This window comes from Bos grunniens, chromosome 14 (genome assembly GCF_055505025.1).
Source record: "Bos grunniens cultivar Pamir isolate PY7600 chromosome 14, Bosgru_T2T1.0, whole genome shotgun sequence".
Classification (NCBI taxonomy): domain Eukaryota; kingdom Metazoa; phylum Chordata; class Mammalia; order Artiodactyla; family Bovidae; genus Bos; species Bos grunniens.
This window is the reverse complement of record NC_141178.1, coordinates 4,889,857-4,905,574: the sequence shown is the minus strand read 5'-3', so window position 1 is coordinate 4,905,574 and position 15,718 is coordinate 4,889,857. Positions and strand designations below refer to the sequence as shown.

The window sequence follows — 15,718 nt, the reverse complement described above, 5'->3', positions numbered from 1 at the left end:
GTCATCAACACATGGCCGATTCTGCTTCATCCAGACTCTCACCCACTCTCTCTCTCCATCTCTGAATCCTGCCCACATTGTATTATTTTGAAGCCAATTTCAACTATCATTTCAGGTAGAAACATTTCAAAATATATCTCTAACATATATGACATTTTGAACTTTATTCAGGCCCCAAAACAAACTTGTGAGCACGGCTGCTAAGCCTCTTGGCCACCTGGTTCCAAATCATCTTTCTAAATCGTCTCCTGTTATTCCACACACAGGTCCCAGTCTAAGGCAGTCTTGTGAAGAGGGTGGGGAGGGGGACCCAGAGAATCCGAATGAAAAGACTTTGGGGTTATTCTTAAAACTTTAGATTCCCGGACCTCATCTCAGACCACTAAATCAGTTTTCTAATAAGGCTCAAGGACCCACATGGCTTTCTCAGGTGACTCTTTACATATATAAATAACTTTATTTATGTATCTGGTTTTGGCTGCGCTGGGTCTTCGTTGCTGTGAGCCTTTCTCTATTGCAGTGGCCAGCGGGCTGCTCTCCACTTACGGTGCACGGGCCTCTCATTGCGCAGCCTCTCTCATGGCAGGGCAGGGCTCTGGGGCGCGCGGGCTCCACAGTTGCAGCTCGCAGGCCCTAGAGCGCAGGCTCCGCAGTTGCAGCTCACAGGCCCTAGAGCGCAGGCTCAGTAGTCGCGGTAAACGGACTTAGTTGCTCCGAGGCATGTGGGATCTTCCCAGATCAGGGCTGAGCCCGTGTCTCCTGCGCTGGTGGGCGGATTCTTCACTGAGCCACCAGGGAAGCCCTGTCAGGTGATTCTTGCATACCCCAAACTTTGAGAACCACAGGTGCAAAGATACCCACATGGTTTTTGCATTCCTTCTTGGCTGATGGAATTCTAGTTGAGCAATTCCAAATCCTGAAAGATGATGCTGTGAAAGTGCTGCACTCAATATGCCAGCAAATATGGAAAACTCAGCAGTGGCCCCAGGACTGGAAAAGGTCAGTTTTCATTTCAATCCCAAAGAAAGGTAATGCCAAAGAATGCTCAAACTACCACACAATTGCACTCATCTCACATGCTAGTCAAGTAATGCTCAAAATTCTCCAAGCCAGGCTTCAGCAGTATGTGAACTGTGAACTTCCTGATGTTCAAGCTGGTTTTAGAAAAGGCAGAGGAACCAGAGACCAAATTGCCAACATCTGCTGGATCATGGAAAAAGCAAGAGAGTTCCTGAAAAGCATCTATTTCTGCTTTATTGACTATGCCAAAGCCTTTGACTGTGTGGATCACAATAAACTGTGGCAAATTCTTCAAGAGATGGGAACACCAGACCACCTGATCTGCCTCTTGAGAAATCTGTATGCAGGTCAGGAAGCAACAGTTAGAACTGGACATGGAACAACAGACTGGTTCCAAATAGGAAAAGGAGTTCATCAAGGCTGTATATTGTCACCCTGTTTATTTAACTTCTATGCAGAGTACATCATGAGAAACGCTGGACTGGAAGAAACACAAGCTGGAATCAAGATTGCCAGGACAAATATCAATAACCTCAGATATGCAGATGACACCACCCTTATGGCAGAAAGTGAAGAGGAACTCAAAAGCCTCTTGATGAAAGTGAAAAAGGAGAGTGAAAAAGTTGGCTTAAAGCTCAACATTCAGAAAACGAAGATCATGTCATCCAGTCCCATCACTTCAGGGCAAATAGATGGGGAAACAGTGGAAACAGTGTCAGACTTTATTTTTCTGGGCTCCAAAATCACTGCACATGGTGACTGCAGCCATGAAATTAAAAGACGCTTACTCCTTGGAAGGAAAGTTATGACCAACCTAGATAGCATATTCAAAAGCAGAGACATTACTTTGCCAACAAAGGTCCATCTAGTCAAGGCTATGGTTTTTCCTGTGGTCATGTATGGAATGTGAGAGTTGGACTGTGAAGAAGTCTGAGTGCCAAAGAATTGATGCTTTTGAACTGTGGTGTTGGAGAAGACTCTTGAGAGTCCCTTGGACTGCAAGGAGATCCAACCAGTCCATTCTGAAGGAGATCAGCCCTGAGATTTCTTTGGAAGGAATTATGCTAAAGCTGAAACACCAGGACTTTGGCCACCTCATGTGAAGAGTTGACTCATTGGAAAAGACTCTGATGCTGGGAGGGATTGGGGGCAAGAACAGAAGGGGACGACAGAGGATGAGATGGCTGGATGGCATCACTGACTCGATGGACATGAGTCTGAGTGAACTCTGGGATTTGGTGATGGACAGGGAGGCCTGGCGTGCTGTGATTCATGGGGTCGCAAAGAGTCGGACACGACTGAGTGACTGAACTGAACTGAATCCAAAGGAAACAGTAGTCATCAGAGAAAAACAACAGATCCAGAATCTCCACAACTTAATGTTCATAACATCTAGGTTGCAATACAAAGTTACTCAACATACAAAGAATCAAGAAAATGTAAACATGATCAAAGAAAGAAAAATCAGTGAAGTCAGACTCAGTTCAGTTCAGTTCAGTTCAGTGGCTCAGTCGTGTCCGACTCTTTTCGACCCCATGAATTGCAGCATGCCAGGCCTCCCTGTCCATCACCAACTCCCGGAGTTCACTCAGACTCACGTCCATGAAGTTGGTGATGCCATCCATCCATCTCATCCTGTGTCCTCCCCTTCTCCTCCTGCCTTCAATCTTTCCCAGCATCAGGGTCTTTTCTAGTGAGTCAGTTGTTCGCATCAGGTGGCCAAAGTATTGGAGTTTCAGCTTCAACATCAGTCCTTCTAATGAATATTCAGGACTGATTTCCTTTAGGATGGACTGGTTGGATCTCCTTGCAGTCCAAGGGATTCTCAAGAGTCTTCTCCAACACCACAGTTCAAAAGCATCAATTCTTCTGTACTCAGCTTTCTTTATGGTCCAGCTCTCACATCCATACATGACTACTGGAAAAACCATAGCTTTGACTAGACAGATCTTTGTTGGCAAAGTAATGTCTCTGCTTTTGAATATGCTGTCTAGGTTGGTCATAACTTTCCTTCCAAGGAGTAAGCGTTTTTTAATTTCATGGCTGCAGTCACCATCTGCAGTGATTTTGGAGCCTAAGAAAATAAAGTCTCTCACTGTTTCCACTGTTTCCCCATCTATTTCCTATGAAGTGATGGGACCAGATGCCATGATCTTAGTTTTCTGAATGTTGAGCTTTAAGCCAACTTTTTCACTCTCCTCTTTCAGTTTCATCAGAGGTTCTTTAGTTCCTCTTCACTTTTTGCCATAAGGGTGGTGTCATCTGAATATCTGAGGTTATTAATATTTCTCCCGGCAATCTTGATTCCAGCTTGTGCTTCAACCAGACCGGCATCCATTGTGAAGAGCAGAAATTAAAAAAAAAAATGAAACTAATAGAGTCTTGGAGGATCTGTTTTGAACAGGTCAAATGTATGCATAATTAGAATATCACATATGGAAGCAATCTATAAGTCCATCAAGAGATGAATGGATAAAGGTGTGGGGTATATTATATATGGTACATATATACATATGGTGTGTGTGTGTGTGTGTGTATACACACACATACACAATAGTATATTACTTGGTCATTAAAAATGAAAATGCCATTTACAGCAATAGGAATAGACCTGGAGAGTATCATGTTTAGAAAAATAAGTCAGAGAAAGACATATTGTATGTTTACATTCATATTTGTATCTACAAAATAAATGAATGAATATAAGAAAACAGAAACAAATTTACAGATACAGAGAAAAAACTAGTGGTTATGGAAAGTAGAAGGGTGGGGGAGAGGCGATACTGGTGAAGGTGATTAGATGTACAAACCATCAGGTAGCACAGAATAAAGAAGTTACAAGGGTATAAGGTACAGCGCGGGGAATATAGCCAACACTTCACAGCAACTTCACACAGAACACAAACAAATATTAAATAATTACACTGTACACCTGGAACTGATACAATATTGTAAGCAAACTATACTTCAATGTAAAAAAGAATATCAGAAGGAGAGGAAAGAGAATGGAGCATAGCATACACAAAAATTGACTCATAAATAATACAAGACTTAAAGGTAAGAGCTAAAACTATTACTTAAAGTAGGAAAAATATTTTGTGGCATATAGCTCGGCAAAGATTTCTTAAATAGGACACCAAAGCACACACTATAAAAGGTATTTTGATAAAATGAACTTCATCAAGATTAAGAGGTTTTCTTTAACTTTGGCTCTTCAAAAGACACGGTGGGGGCAAAAAAGACAAGTTTTGTAAAGCATATGTTGAAAACAGGGCTTTTATCCAGATTGTATTAAAAAAAAAAACCCTTGCAACTCCATAATGAGAAGACAAACAGTCCAATTTTAAAGTGGACAAATTATCTGAACAAATATTTCACAAAAGAAGATATAAGCATAATCAATAATTATATGAAAAAGTGCTCACCATCATTAGTCATCAGATAAATACAAATCAAAAATCACACACGTGATACATACCCACTAGAATGGCTAAAAGTTAAAATTACTTACAGAACCAAGTGTAACAAGGATGTAGAAAAACTAGAAATCTTTTGCATTGCTGGTGCAAATGGAAGACGGAAGAGTCACGTTGGAAAACAGCAAGGCAGTCCCTTATAAAAGTAGACGTGACCCAGTAACCCAGTGCTAGAAATCGCCACAGGAAGTGAAAATATGGGTCCACATGGAAGTGTATATGCCAATTATTCCTAACAGCTAAACATGGGTAGTTGCTATTTATAATGGTCCCAAACTGGAAGCAACCCAATGGCTAATTAGTTAGTGAACAGATTAAAAAAGAATGCTGTATCCATACCATAAATACTGCATGCATGCGTGCTAAGTTGCTTCAGTCCTATCTGACTCTTTGTGACCCCATGGACTGCGGTCCATCAGGCTCCTCTGTCCATGGGGTTCTCCAGGAAAGAATACTGGAGTGGGCTGCCATGCCCTCCTCCAGGGGATCTTCCCAACCCAGGGATCAAATCCGCATCTCTTTATTATCTAACCTGCTTTGGCAGGCTGGTTCTTTACCACGATCGCCACCTGGAAGGCCCATAAATATTACTCAATAACAAAGAGGAAAGCAATATATCTTAAAAATATTATGTGAAGTCGCTCAGTCATGTCCAACTCTTTGCGACCCCGTGGACTGTAGCCTGCCAGGCTCCTCTGTCCATCCCCAGGCAAGAGCACTGGAGTGGGGTGCCATCTGTGAAATGAAGTCCAACACAAAAGTCCGTGTACTGTGTGTGTGTGAGCACGCTCAGCCTCTGTCACGCCTCTCTTTGAGACCCCACGGACTGTAGCCCACCAGGCTCCTCTGTCCATGGGATGTTCCAGGCAAGAATACTGGAGTGGGCTGTCCTTTCCTTCTCCAGAGGATCTTCCTGACGTAGGGATGGAATCCGCATCTCCTGCACTGGCACGTGGATTCTTTACCTCTGTGTACTATATGATTCCATTTTAATAAAATTCTAAAAAAGACAAAATTCTTGTGACATCTCAGCCATTGCCTGGGGCATGCGTGAGGAAGACGGTGGAATATAAAGGAGCACAAGCAAACTTTTTCAGCCAAGGGATCTATTCCATACTTGGATGGCAGTTGTAGTTGTTGCAATAATCAAAATCCCCACCTGCATACTAAAATGTATGAATCTTACTGGATGCAAATATCATAATAAACAACAAAGATCATTTTTTTTTCAAAAAAAGGAGCTCAGAACTAAATTCTGCACATCAAATTTCAGCAGATGAGGAAGCCAATTTAGATAATCTGGGATAAACCACAGAGATGTGGCAAGAGAGGTCAGCCTTCCAAAGGATGACAGATCTGTTATCAGAAGTATCAAAAACAGTGTATCTTTCTACTGGCCTGGCAGTTAAATCAAGCATTTCAGTAAATGACTCTAGGGAGAAAAATGGACTTGAATCAAGAAAAAGGAAATGGAAACCATCTGATTTGCCCTTTAGGTCAAACAGTGACTTGGCAAGAAATAGAATCAGGAAAAAAACGTTGAAAAAATCGGCACCAACTTACTAAACAGAGGATTTAATCTTCACAACTAGTGACATTACATGGTGGAATTGGAAATGAAATAAAAACAATATTTTCCAGATTCTTCTAAAATAAGGACCGCTAAAATTGATATTAAAAATTACCTTTAGTAAAGTAACTTTCAAGTCAGTGGTGTACACAAAAAGGACCTTCATTTTACTTTATACAAAAGAGCTGAGCAACTAAATAATCTTATCAACCCTCTCATGTGTTGGAATATTTTAAAATCTGCTTTTTTATTTTAGAACCGATTTAGATTTACCAAATTACTTCAAAGATAGAATAATTCTTGTACATCCCACAATTCAGTTTCCCGTTTGTTTTTTTCTCCCTTCTTTCACTCTTAAAGGATTCACACAGAAGTGCCCCCTGTCATTGACATTCTGCATTACTATGGTACATTTTTAACAATTAGTGAACCAGTACAAATATTATTAACTGAAATCCACCCTTTATTTCAATTTCTTCTGTTTTTACCTAATATCATTTTCTGTTCCAGGATCCTATCAGGAAATACATTCATACTTGTTGTCTTGTCTGCTTGAGTATTTCATGATTATGACAGTCTTTTGTGTTTTTCACAACCTTGTCAGTTTTGAGGATTATTGATCAGATATTTTGAGAACTGGGCACTGCCTGATGCTTTTCTCATGGTTAACATGGTACTGAACTTTTAAAATATCTTTTACTTCATTCTTTAAATCTTAAAATCACCATAATAATTTGGATTACTAAGCTATTATAGTCATCATAATAATTGTGATTACTACTCAAATAATCATTTCAATCTGACTGAAAATGTCTGTCAGTGTTCCTGCCACAGCAGATTTCAGTGAATGCCTCAGAATAAGTTATCACTCACACTAAACCTCTAAAGTGCAGCTATTAGTTTATAAACTCTAACGGCATAAAAACCACATTAATAATTAATCTTAACAAATGGAACCTCAAAATGAATTGTTGCTCACACTAAAGTTCTAACATACAGCTATTATTTTATAAACTGCATAAGAACTACATTAATAATTAATGTTAATGATTAAAGTGAGATACAATAGTGAATTCACATCTAGGCAGTCATTCCTACATTTGCAGGGTGTTATTTTTGATTAGGTAGGGACGGGGGAGCCTGGTGGGCTGCAGTCACTGGGGTCGCACAGAGTCGGACACGACTGAAGTGACTTAGCATAGCATAGCATGTATTGTATATGACTAAATAATATTTTGATATTTTCTTTTCCAAATCACAGGTGGGTTAAAAATATATATTTTCCAAATGGTTTTAATGGATAAATTAATTCTTAAAATGTGAGAAAAAACACGATTCCTTTATTATTACTACCTTGTTAACTCTTACTATTAACCTGTTCAAATTTAATAAAGAAAAGTAAAAGCAAACCACTTAGTGCATGAAGGGGAGAAAAGTGAGCTGCATTAACAAGGCCGCTGAGTCCATGAAGGCCACTTTTCTCATGGTGCAACTCACGTTATAATTTATGATGGAAAAAACCCACAGGAATTTCCATGTCAGTCAAGCTCTGGCTATCTACCCAGATTTTTATAAAATATTTTAATAAGTATGAGCCAGATTATTATCTGGCTTTCATCCTAAACACGAGGTCAACAGAAGTTGGATGATTCAACACCACAAGGAGAAATGTTACCTGATGCAACCTTCGTAAAGGTGAACCAACTCTAGTCTTTGCTTAGGGGAAAGACGAATCAGTTAGGTGTGTGCGCCAGCCCAGAACGGGAGTACATCATTAGCTGCAAAAATTACCAGGCTGTGTTCTTGCCAAGATTTCGCAGCATATAATTCGAAAAAGAAAACAATAACAAAACCAAAACCAAATCCATTAGGCAAACAGCATCACCCAGCAGATTGGTCAGTCCCATGGTGGGCTTCCCCGGAAGATGCAGATTTGACCCTTGGGTCGGGAAGATCCTCAGAGTTGTGTCCGACTCTGTGCTCCTCTGGAGGAGGGCATGGCAATCGACTCCAGTATTCTTGCCTGGAGGACCCCAGGGACAGAGGAGACCCGTAGGCTACAGTCCATGGGGTCTCGAAGAGTGGTTCATGACTGAGTGACTAAACCACCACGATGGGGGATCACAGCTCTATCTGGAGTCTTTAAGCATCAAAGACACACTGAACCTGCAGACTGTTGGGCCCACCGACCCCGGGAGCCTGATCAGAGGAAATGTGTTCCCATGAAGAGCACAGGCGGCCACCCACAGCTTCTAGGCAAATGCTTTAAAGCCCCTCAGCCAGCTTCACAATAGCTTTGTCAACAAAAGCCAAAAGATCAGACGGATTTCCTCAATCTAGCAAGGGCAGAGTGCTGGGCCCAGGCTGTTCTCACTGTTCCCTTTCTGAACGTGAAATCTGCAGGAGGAGCAGGTCCAGACACCGAGGTCAAAAAGGAGAATGTCGCCCTTTGAAGGAAGACTCGCTCCTGATTTTCCCTTTTGCATCGCAGACCTTTAATACCTCGGACCACACAAGAGAAGAAAGAGCAGAGTCCGTAAGGGGGCATGTCACGTCCATCCATGCCTGTCTGCACATTACATTTCTAGGAAATGGGAAAGAAATAATCTAATCATAGAAGGTCAAATAAGAAAAGAAGAGATGGGTTCAACCGCTCATCTGACTAATGAAGGGAAAACACAGGCTTCATAACAGCAGAAATGAAGGGTAGGGTTTGAAACACACACACACACACATGCACACACACACGATTCAGCCCCTCTAGAGAATCAGGGTCAGCGTGGAGGAAGCGATGTACCTGTTGAGAGCTGATGTTTATGGGCTGCTTTAAAATGATCCAAGTGACGCTCTCCAGAAGAGGTGGGACCGTAAGAGAGCCAGGATATGTCCAATAATCCCGGCATGGAGGAAGTAGACATACCGGGTCAAAATTCGTAAACCGAGTTTGTTTACCCTGAGGAAGAAAAGAGAATTCTCATAAATGACAGTGGGAAAGCTTTACACAGACCTCAAAAAAATAAATACCCGTGAAATGCTATTTCACTGGAATTCTGTAATTCATGGAACGATTTAGTATCTGCTGTTAGGTCTTTAAAAAACTATCTGCCTTACTCTAAAAATTGAAGATGAAGTAGCACCTCACTTAGATTTATTTAAGCAGCGCTGGATTTCTTTTTAATGTAAGTGGCCTGACATTATTTGTTTTAGATAATTTTAGAAATTTTAGATAATTTACATAAAATTTAATGTAAATTTTAATAATTTACATTATTGTTTTAGATAATTTAAGATCCCGTCATAATTTTCAAGAGATAAGTGGCAATGTTACTTCCGCTCTATTGGTCAAGGATGTTTCAAACCCGCTTCCAAGCCAGCAGCATATGCTACGTCAAAGTCTAACAGAAGATAAGAGAATTCAGGAGAAAACAGGGAACATATTAGTCACTGGTAAACAGTAATTAACTTTACCTTTTCTTTAATGGAATCCAAAATGTCAGTAATCTTTTGCAGTTGGGGATTATGTTCACCAATCTGAAAACATGAAATTGCAAAAGAAATGGTTACTGTCTGACTCACTCCATTTCAGTCCCTATTTTTTGTTTTTTTTTAAACCCTAAGTCAGCTGAGAACAAGCAGTGATTGTTCTATAATGAGGCTCTCTTTCACCTGCCAGCCGTATCACACCAGAAAAATCTAAACTACAAGATAATATTACAGGGCTCCTTGGCTGAACCATACCTTTGATTCCAGAGCTGGAAGTAATGGCTTCATATTCTTCCAGCTTTATGAACATTTAGGGTACAGGTTCTCTCGAGAGAAACTTTGCTTAGGAAACTCCTCCATAATACCTGCACTGTTTAACTAGATGTGACTTTCAGACCCTGATTCTTGGTGACATCAAACAGTAGAGGAAAACATCTCCCACTTTCCTTTTAAGATGACTTGAGGTTCTGAATCAACAGACTATGTCATCATGAGGAGAAGCCTTCAGAAAATATATACGTACTTATTTTCCTTTGTTTGGGGTGTCCTGAATTACCTGAAGGTTTTAGGTCATTCAGGGTTCAAGTATAATGCCTTTCCCCACTTGGCCTTCACAGCCACCACCAGACCTGGGGACCCAAAGAAGGAGCTGCTGCTGTGCACGCTGGTCTCCTCTCTGCCCCCGGCTTCCCCCAGCCCCCGTGCAACGAGTTATACCACACACAGAGCTGCTGGCATCACGAAAGGGCACACCCTAAAGAATCTGGCACAGTGGGGGTTGAGCCGCCCAGCCCTTGCACAGGTATCAGGACACTGGCACTTATCTAACCTCATATGAATACCAGACAAAGGAAAACACAAAGAAATCTTTAAAATCGATCAGTGCGTTTGGGATAATAAACCATAATAAACTAGTGGTCAAACTAGTGCTTCAAGAATCAGGAACTTGAACTTTACCCTAAGCTGTATCTCCGAATATTGAGCAATCAGGAAGAGCCTATCATAAAGATTGCCTTCTCAAGGTATCAGTGTAACACTTCTGCTATTAGGTAATACTTCTGATATTATTGTTATTGCAGCTACATAAAACTGATCCGTGGACAATAAGATGAATCATAAGACAACCCTCCTAGGGTAGTTCTGGGCCCTTAGATGGACCATAAACTAACATAAAATGTGAATATTCACTTCAAAAGGAAAACAGTAAGCCTAGAACAAGTTTACTATTATTGAATAAAAAGTGGTAGACTATCTACTCCACAATGAAACTCTTTATCCAACACGACTGACTAGTTATTCAAAACTAGAAATCAATGGATTTTTTTCACCTGTAAAAATATTCCCAAGACAGCTAGTCCATCTGGCTCATGAGCTGCCTCAACAAAGCTGGGGTATTTGTCTGAATTCCAGTGAACAACGTGGAGCTGAAAGGGAGGAACAGGACATAATTCAAACATTATTTTTTAGACACCTTTAAAAACATAAAAGCAAATAAAACATTTATATATATCTTCCTGTCCTATGCACGAGAACCTTGGACAGAATCCTCCTATTTACTTTGGTCTGAAAACTACACAAGGGAAGGACCCTGTCGCTTAGCTGGTCTGTGGTGTCCTGTGCTGAGGTCTACATCATAGAAGGTTCTGGAGCATCCTGCCAAGCCTCTCTAGCCCCCAAAATCTCCAACCATTGCTTCCAAAAGACTTGGGGCTCCCCCACGTCCACAGCTCTGTCCAGTCACTCAGTCATGTCCGACTCTTTGCGACCCCATGAATTGCAGCACACCAGGCCTCCCTGTCCATCACCAACTCCCGGAGTTCACCCAAACCCATGTCCGTCGAGTCGATGAGGCCATCCGACCATCTCATCCTCTGTCATCCCCTTCTCCTCCTTCCCTCAATCTTTCCCAGCATCAGGGTCTTTTCCAAAGAGTCAGTTCTTCACATCAGGTGGCCAAAGTATTGGAGTTTCAGCTTCAGCATCAGTCCCTCCAATGAACACCCAGGGCTGATCTCCTTTAGGATGGACTGGTTGGATCTCCTTGCAGTCCAAGGGACTCTCAAGAGTCTTCTCCAACACCACAGTTCAAAACACCCACGTCCACAGATGGAACTACAATTGCGCAGCCTTCCGTCAGACCCCCGCTGGCGGCTGAGTCCAGCACACAAGCTCACACTCACAGATGGGTGGGGAAGTCAACCCTGTAAAGAAGGTGATCGGGCACAATCCTGCTACTAAGGGCAGTGCTCAGTTGTCCATGAAAAGTTTTAAGTCTTAAAAGTTTAAGACTATTTATGGCTTGAAAATGCAAATTCACCTTAATAATTGTTTTCAGCAATAGTTACATATATTCTACTTTCTATGAATGTTCAAATTCTTTGCTGAGAGGAAGTTTTAACAGGAAAAAGAGGCCTCAGGGTGTTCCAAACAGAGGCATCTCAGGAAGAAAATGAGAGGCAGCTGCTGTCACTGACAAGGGGAAAAGGAAAATCGGGGAGACAAGCAGGTGGAGGGCCTGGCACTCTAGAAGACAGGCTTCACCCACTTCCAGCTCCACCGCAGCAGCGGCTGACTGCAAACTCCAGAGGTGTGCTCCATGTCCCACCGTGGGGCGCAGTGCAGAATCCCCAACTCACAAACAAGTGTGAAGGGTTGTAGAGTGACAGCAAGGTGGAAAACCCTTCCTGGAGGATCTTCATTCCTGGCTAAGCGAAGGACAAACTGAGGCAGAAGCCAGAGGGCCGCGAGGCACCCACCTGACTCGGCCACGGTCACAGCTCGGCCCTGCTCAGCAGGGACCCTCCCTGAAGCATGGCTTCAGGTAAGACCTCCGTCAAAGGAGCCCTTCTGGCGCTCAGGGAGCAAACGCCTGTGAAGGGTTTCTTGCACAGATCACTCTTCTAGCTGTTACAGAGAGGATTTAGTACCCTCAAGGGAATGGTTTTATCCATTCTTTTAACCATAACTTCCCATCTTACAGGCAACTAATACGGGAGTATTGTAAGATAAATAAGAATTCTCCTAAACTGTGAACTATAGCAACTTAAAATAGTGCACCGCCCAGAAACAATCAAGGCAGACTGGAATATCCAGACAGAAAACACAAGCGCGGATTCTCGCGGTGCCGTGCTCCTCGCTGACTTGAGGTAGTCGGGGGAAGCGCAAAGCGCCTCAAAGCATCGGATGATGAAGCAAAGTCCATCGGCATCGGATGATGAAGCAAAGTCCATCGGCTCACAGGCGACCAGCGCTGTGCCACACTGAGGGAGCGGCAGGCAGGCACGCTGGAGCTGTTTGAGCCGGCGCCAAGGCAGCACAGCAGTTCACTTGGTAAGAGATGAGAGCAGAGGCAGACAGATGTGAAAAGCCCTCTTGAGGTTCACAACCCCAGAGGACTAGAAAAGGAATATGCCGCTGAGGAGATGTGAATCCATCTATCATCTTTCCACTGGTTAAAAAGCAACAAGTGTTTGAAGTGCTATGGGAAACTAAAGCAAGAGAAATCTTTTGTTCTTTCAAACGAGTCCTTCTCGCTCCCACACACCTTGCTTAACTGCAAGTGTCACCTAAGGGGAACTGACACAACTTTTACTAGCATTCATAGATGAACTGAACCTCAAACAAATAACAAACGCACATTTCCGAACAGCGACAGCCACAGTGATTTGAACTGAATGACAAAAAGTCATTGCAGCCGATGTATAAATGGGAATAAGATTCTCCCCTAATGAAAAGCAGTTTCTAAATAACAGCATTATTCAACTTTAGTGTTTTTAAATTGCATACTGATACATAAAATGAGCTCATGATGATTAAAGTCCCCATTAATGTTGAAATCATAATTTTACTATCAACTACATAATCTGCTTATCATATATTTGGTATAAATTATAATCAGATAAAGTTCTAAATATGCAATGGACTATTAGCCTACTTTTTTTTATTAATAGATATGCAACTCGAGATAAAGTCTTCCATGATTTAGATTATTTTAATCTCTGTAATGTCACAAATCATTAGATTAGGCTCCAAATTAAACTTTTTATATAGGTTACAGCCTTAAAGGGCTTCCCTTGTGACTCAGCTGGCAAAGAATCCACCTGGGTTCGATCCCTGGGTTGGGAAGATCCCCTGGAGAAGGGAAAGTCTACCCACTCCAGTATTCTGGCCTGGAGAATCCCATGGACTGTATAGTTCATGGGGTCGCAAAGAGTAGGACCCAACTGAGCGACTTTCCCTCACAGCTTTAAATGGTTTTCCCTTTCATTTGTTTCTTCATATTTTTATTTCTTAAGAGGATACAACTTGATGATAATCCTGAAGTTAGGTACAAAAGTAGCTGGAGAAACTAAGGAAATTCTTTGGAATCACTTCTATAGCCAAGCACAAAGGGATACTTCTGAACTGAAATCAAATGCAAAGGGCTCCCAAATGCCTCCGTGGGCAGCTCTGACCTCCTCTTTAGACTCAGGTTTGTATCCAGCACCCTACTTGAACGCAAGCCTGGAATATCTATGTTGTCGCTGTTTAGCTGCTAAGTCACGTCCGACTCTTTGTGACCCCATGAACTGTAGCCTGCCAGGCTCCTCTATCCACGGGATTCTCCAGGCAAGAATACTGGAGTGGCTTGCTATTGCCTTCTCCAAGGGAACTTCCCCACCCAGGGATCAAACCTCAGTCTCCTACGTCTCCTGCACTGGCAGGCGGATTCTTTACCACTGAGCCACCTGGGAAGCCAAGCCTGAGGCATCTCCAAATTAACACATCCCAGCAGTTAATTCCTGTCTCAGCCTGCTCCTCCCTGAGCTTTCCCGTCTCAGCAAAAAGCACAACCATCCTCACAGCTGCTCAAGCCATAGTCTTTTGGCTTGAGTTCTCTTTTCTTTCCTTCAGTCTGGACGCCCTTCTTCTGGACAGGTAGCAGGGATTTTACCTCCCAAACATATCCCGCACCTGTTTAACTCTCTTCACCTCCACTACCCCATGGCACAAGTCACCATCACTGCGCATGTGAACACGTTCACAGCCTTCTAGTCTGCCTCCCTGCTTCCTCCACGTTTGCCCAACCTCTTTGCCACAGAGCAGCTAGTTATAGTTTATAAAGTATAGACCAGAATATGCCATTGCCCTACTTGAAACCCTCCACTGATTGGTCCTGCTACACAGAGATAAACTGCAAACTCCCTGCTAAGCCCCCAAGCCCGATGCGGTGTGGTCCCTGTGGCCTCTCTGGGACATGACTTACAACTTCTCTCATTCGCTCCAATCCTGGAAGCCAAGGTCTCTCTTCTTGAACATGCCAACCTCGTCGTTTGCCTGAGAGCCTTTGTACCGGCTGTTCCTAGTCACTAGAAAGATCTCCCTGGATCTCCTCCAGGTGGCTTCTTCCAGCCATTCAGTCTCAAAGATGATCACATGTCATCCCAAAGAGGCCCTCTGTAAGCACCCAGTCACTCCACCAGATCATGTGGTGTTCCTGTTAAAGACCTTACCGCATACGACTTATCTACTTGTTTACTGTCAGCCCTGAACACCCCCGACCCCGAGGTCTGACCCAGACCGCCCCTCCCTCCAGTAGCCTTCCTGTCTCTCGACAGAAACACTGAGTCCTCCCCCGCCTCCCTCTCGCCTCTGATCAATCACCAAACCCCAAGGAAGCAGCACTTCCGCCGGCCAACGCTCCAAGGGCACCCTCTTCTATTACCTGGAACTGCCCCCAGAACCTCCTCACTGACTCCCTTGACCCACCTCTGCTTCAACCCAATCCGTTTTCAAACTGTAGCTCAAACTGGTATTTTTAAAGCACAAAGATGACCACTTCTTGATTCAAAGACAGTCAGCGGCTTCCCGCTGCACTGAAAGTGTTTGCGATCCGTACACGATTCATCTGCGAACGATCAGGCCCCTCCGGCCTCCCTGATTTCACCCCTGACAACCCCGCTTTGTTCTTCATGCTCCAACCACACCGGCCATTCTGTTCCTCAAATGTGTGATAATCGGTGATACTGTTCCCCGCCCCGAGTGCTCACGCACGATTCTCTACAGCTCCCTCTCCGCGTTGCCTGGCCCACTCCTGCTCCTCCTTCAGGCCTGCGGTTAGAAACCTCTACCGTGAGGAAGTGCTCCCTGACCACCCCTCCTCATTCCCAGTACTCCCTTCATGATGAGC

The 15,718-nt window shown here is 43.1% G+C and overlaps 1 protein-coding gene across 7 annotated transcripts in view; it reads right to left on the bottom strand.

Annotated features, from left to right (window-relative positions):
• The window catches only part of CA13 (carbonic anhydrase 13), a 54,566-nt gene that overhangs the window by 21,044 nt on the left and 17,804 nt on the right, over positions 1 to 15,718 (bottom strand). For 4 of the 7 annotated variants that reach the window (XM_086335813.1, XM_086335814.1, XM_086335812.1 and 1 more), the window contains 3 exons: positions 10,878 to 10,973; positions 9,535 to 9,597; positions 8,864 to 9,019 (listed from right to left, as the gene is read on the bottom strand). In XM_086335813.1, the coding sequence (XP_086191939.1) occupies positions 8,864 to 9,019; positions 9,535 to 9,597; positions 10,878 to 10,973 (315 nt within the window). Of the gene's footprint in view, positions 1 to 4,280; positions 8,651 to 8,863; positions 9,020 to 9,534; positions 9,598 to 10,877; positions 10,974 to 15,718 lie in introns of those variants that run through there. The other 3 variants (XM_086335811.1, XM_086335815.1, XM_086335816.1) reach the window with 2 other exon arrangements.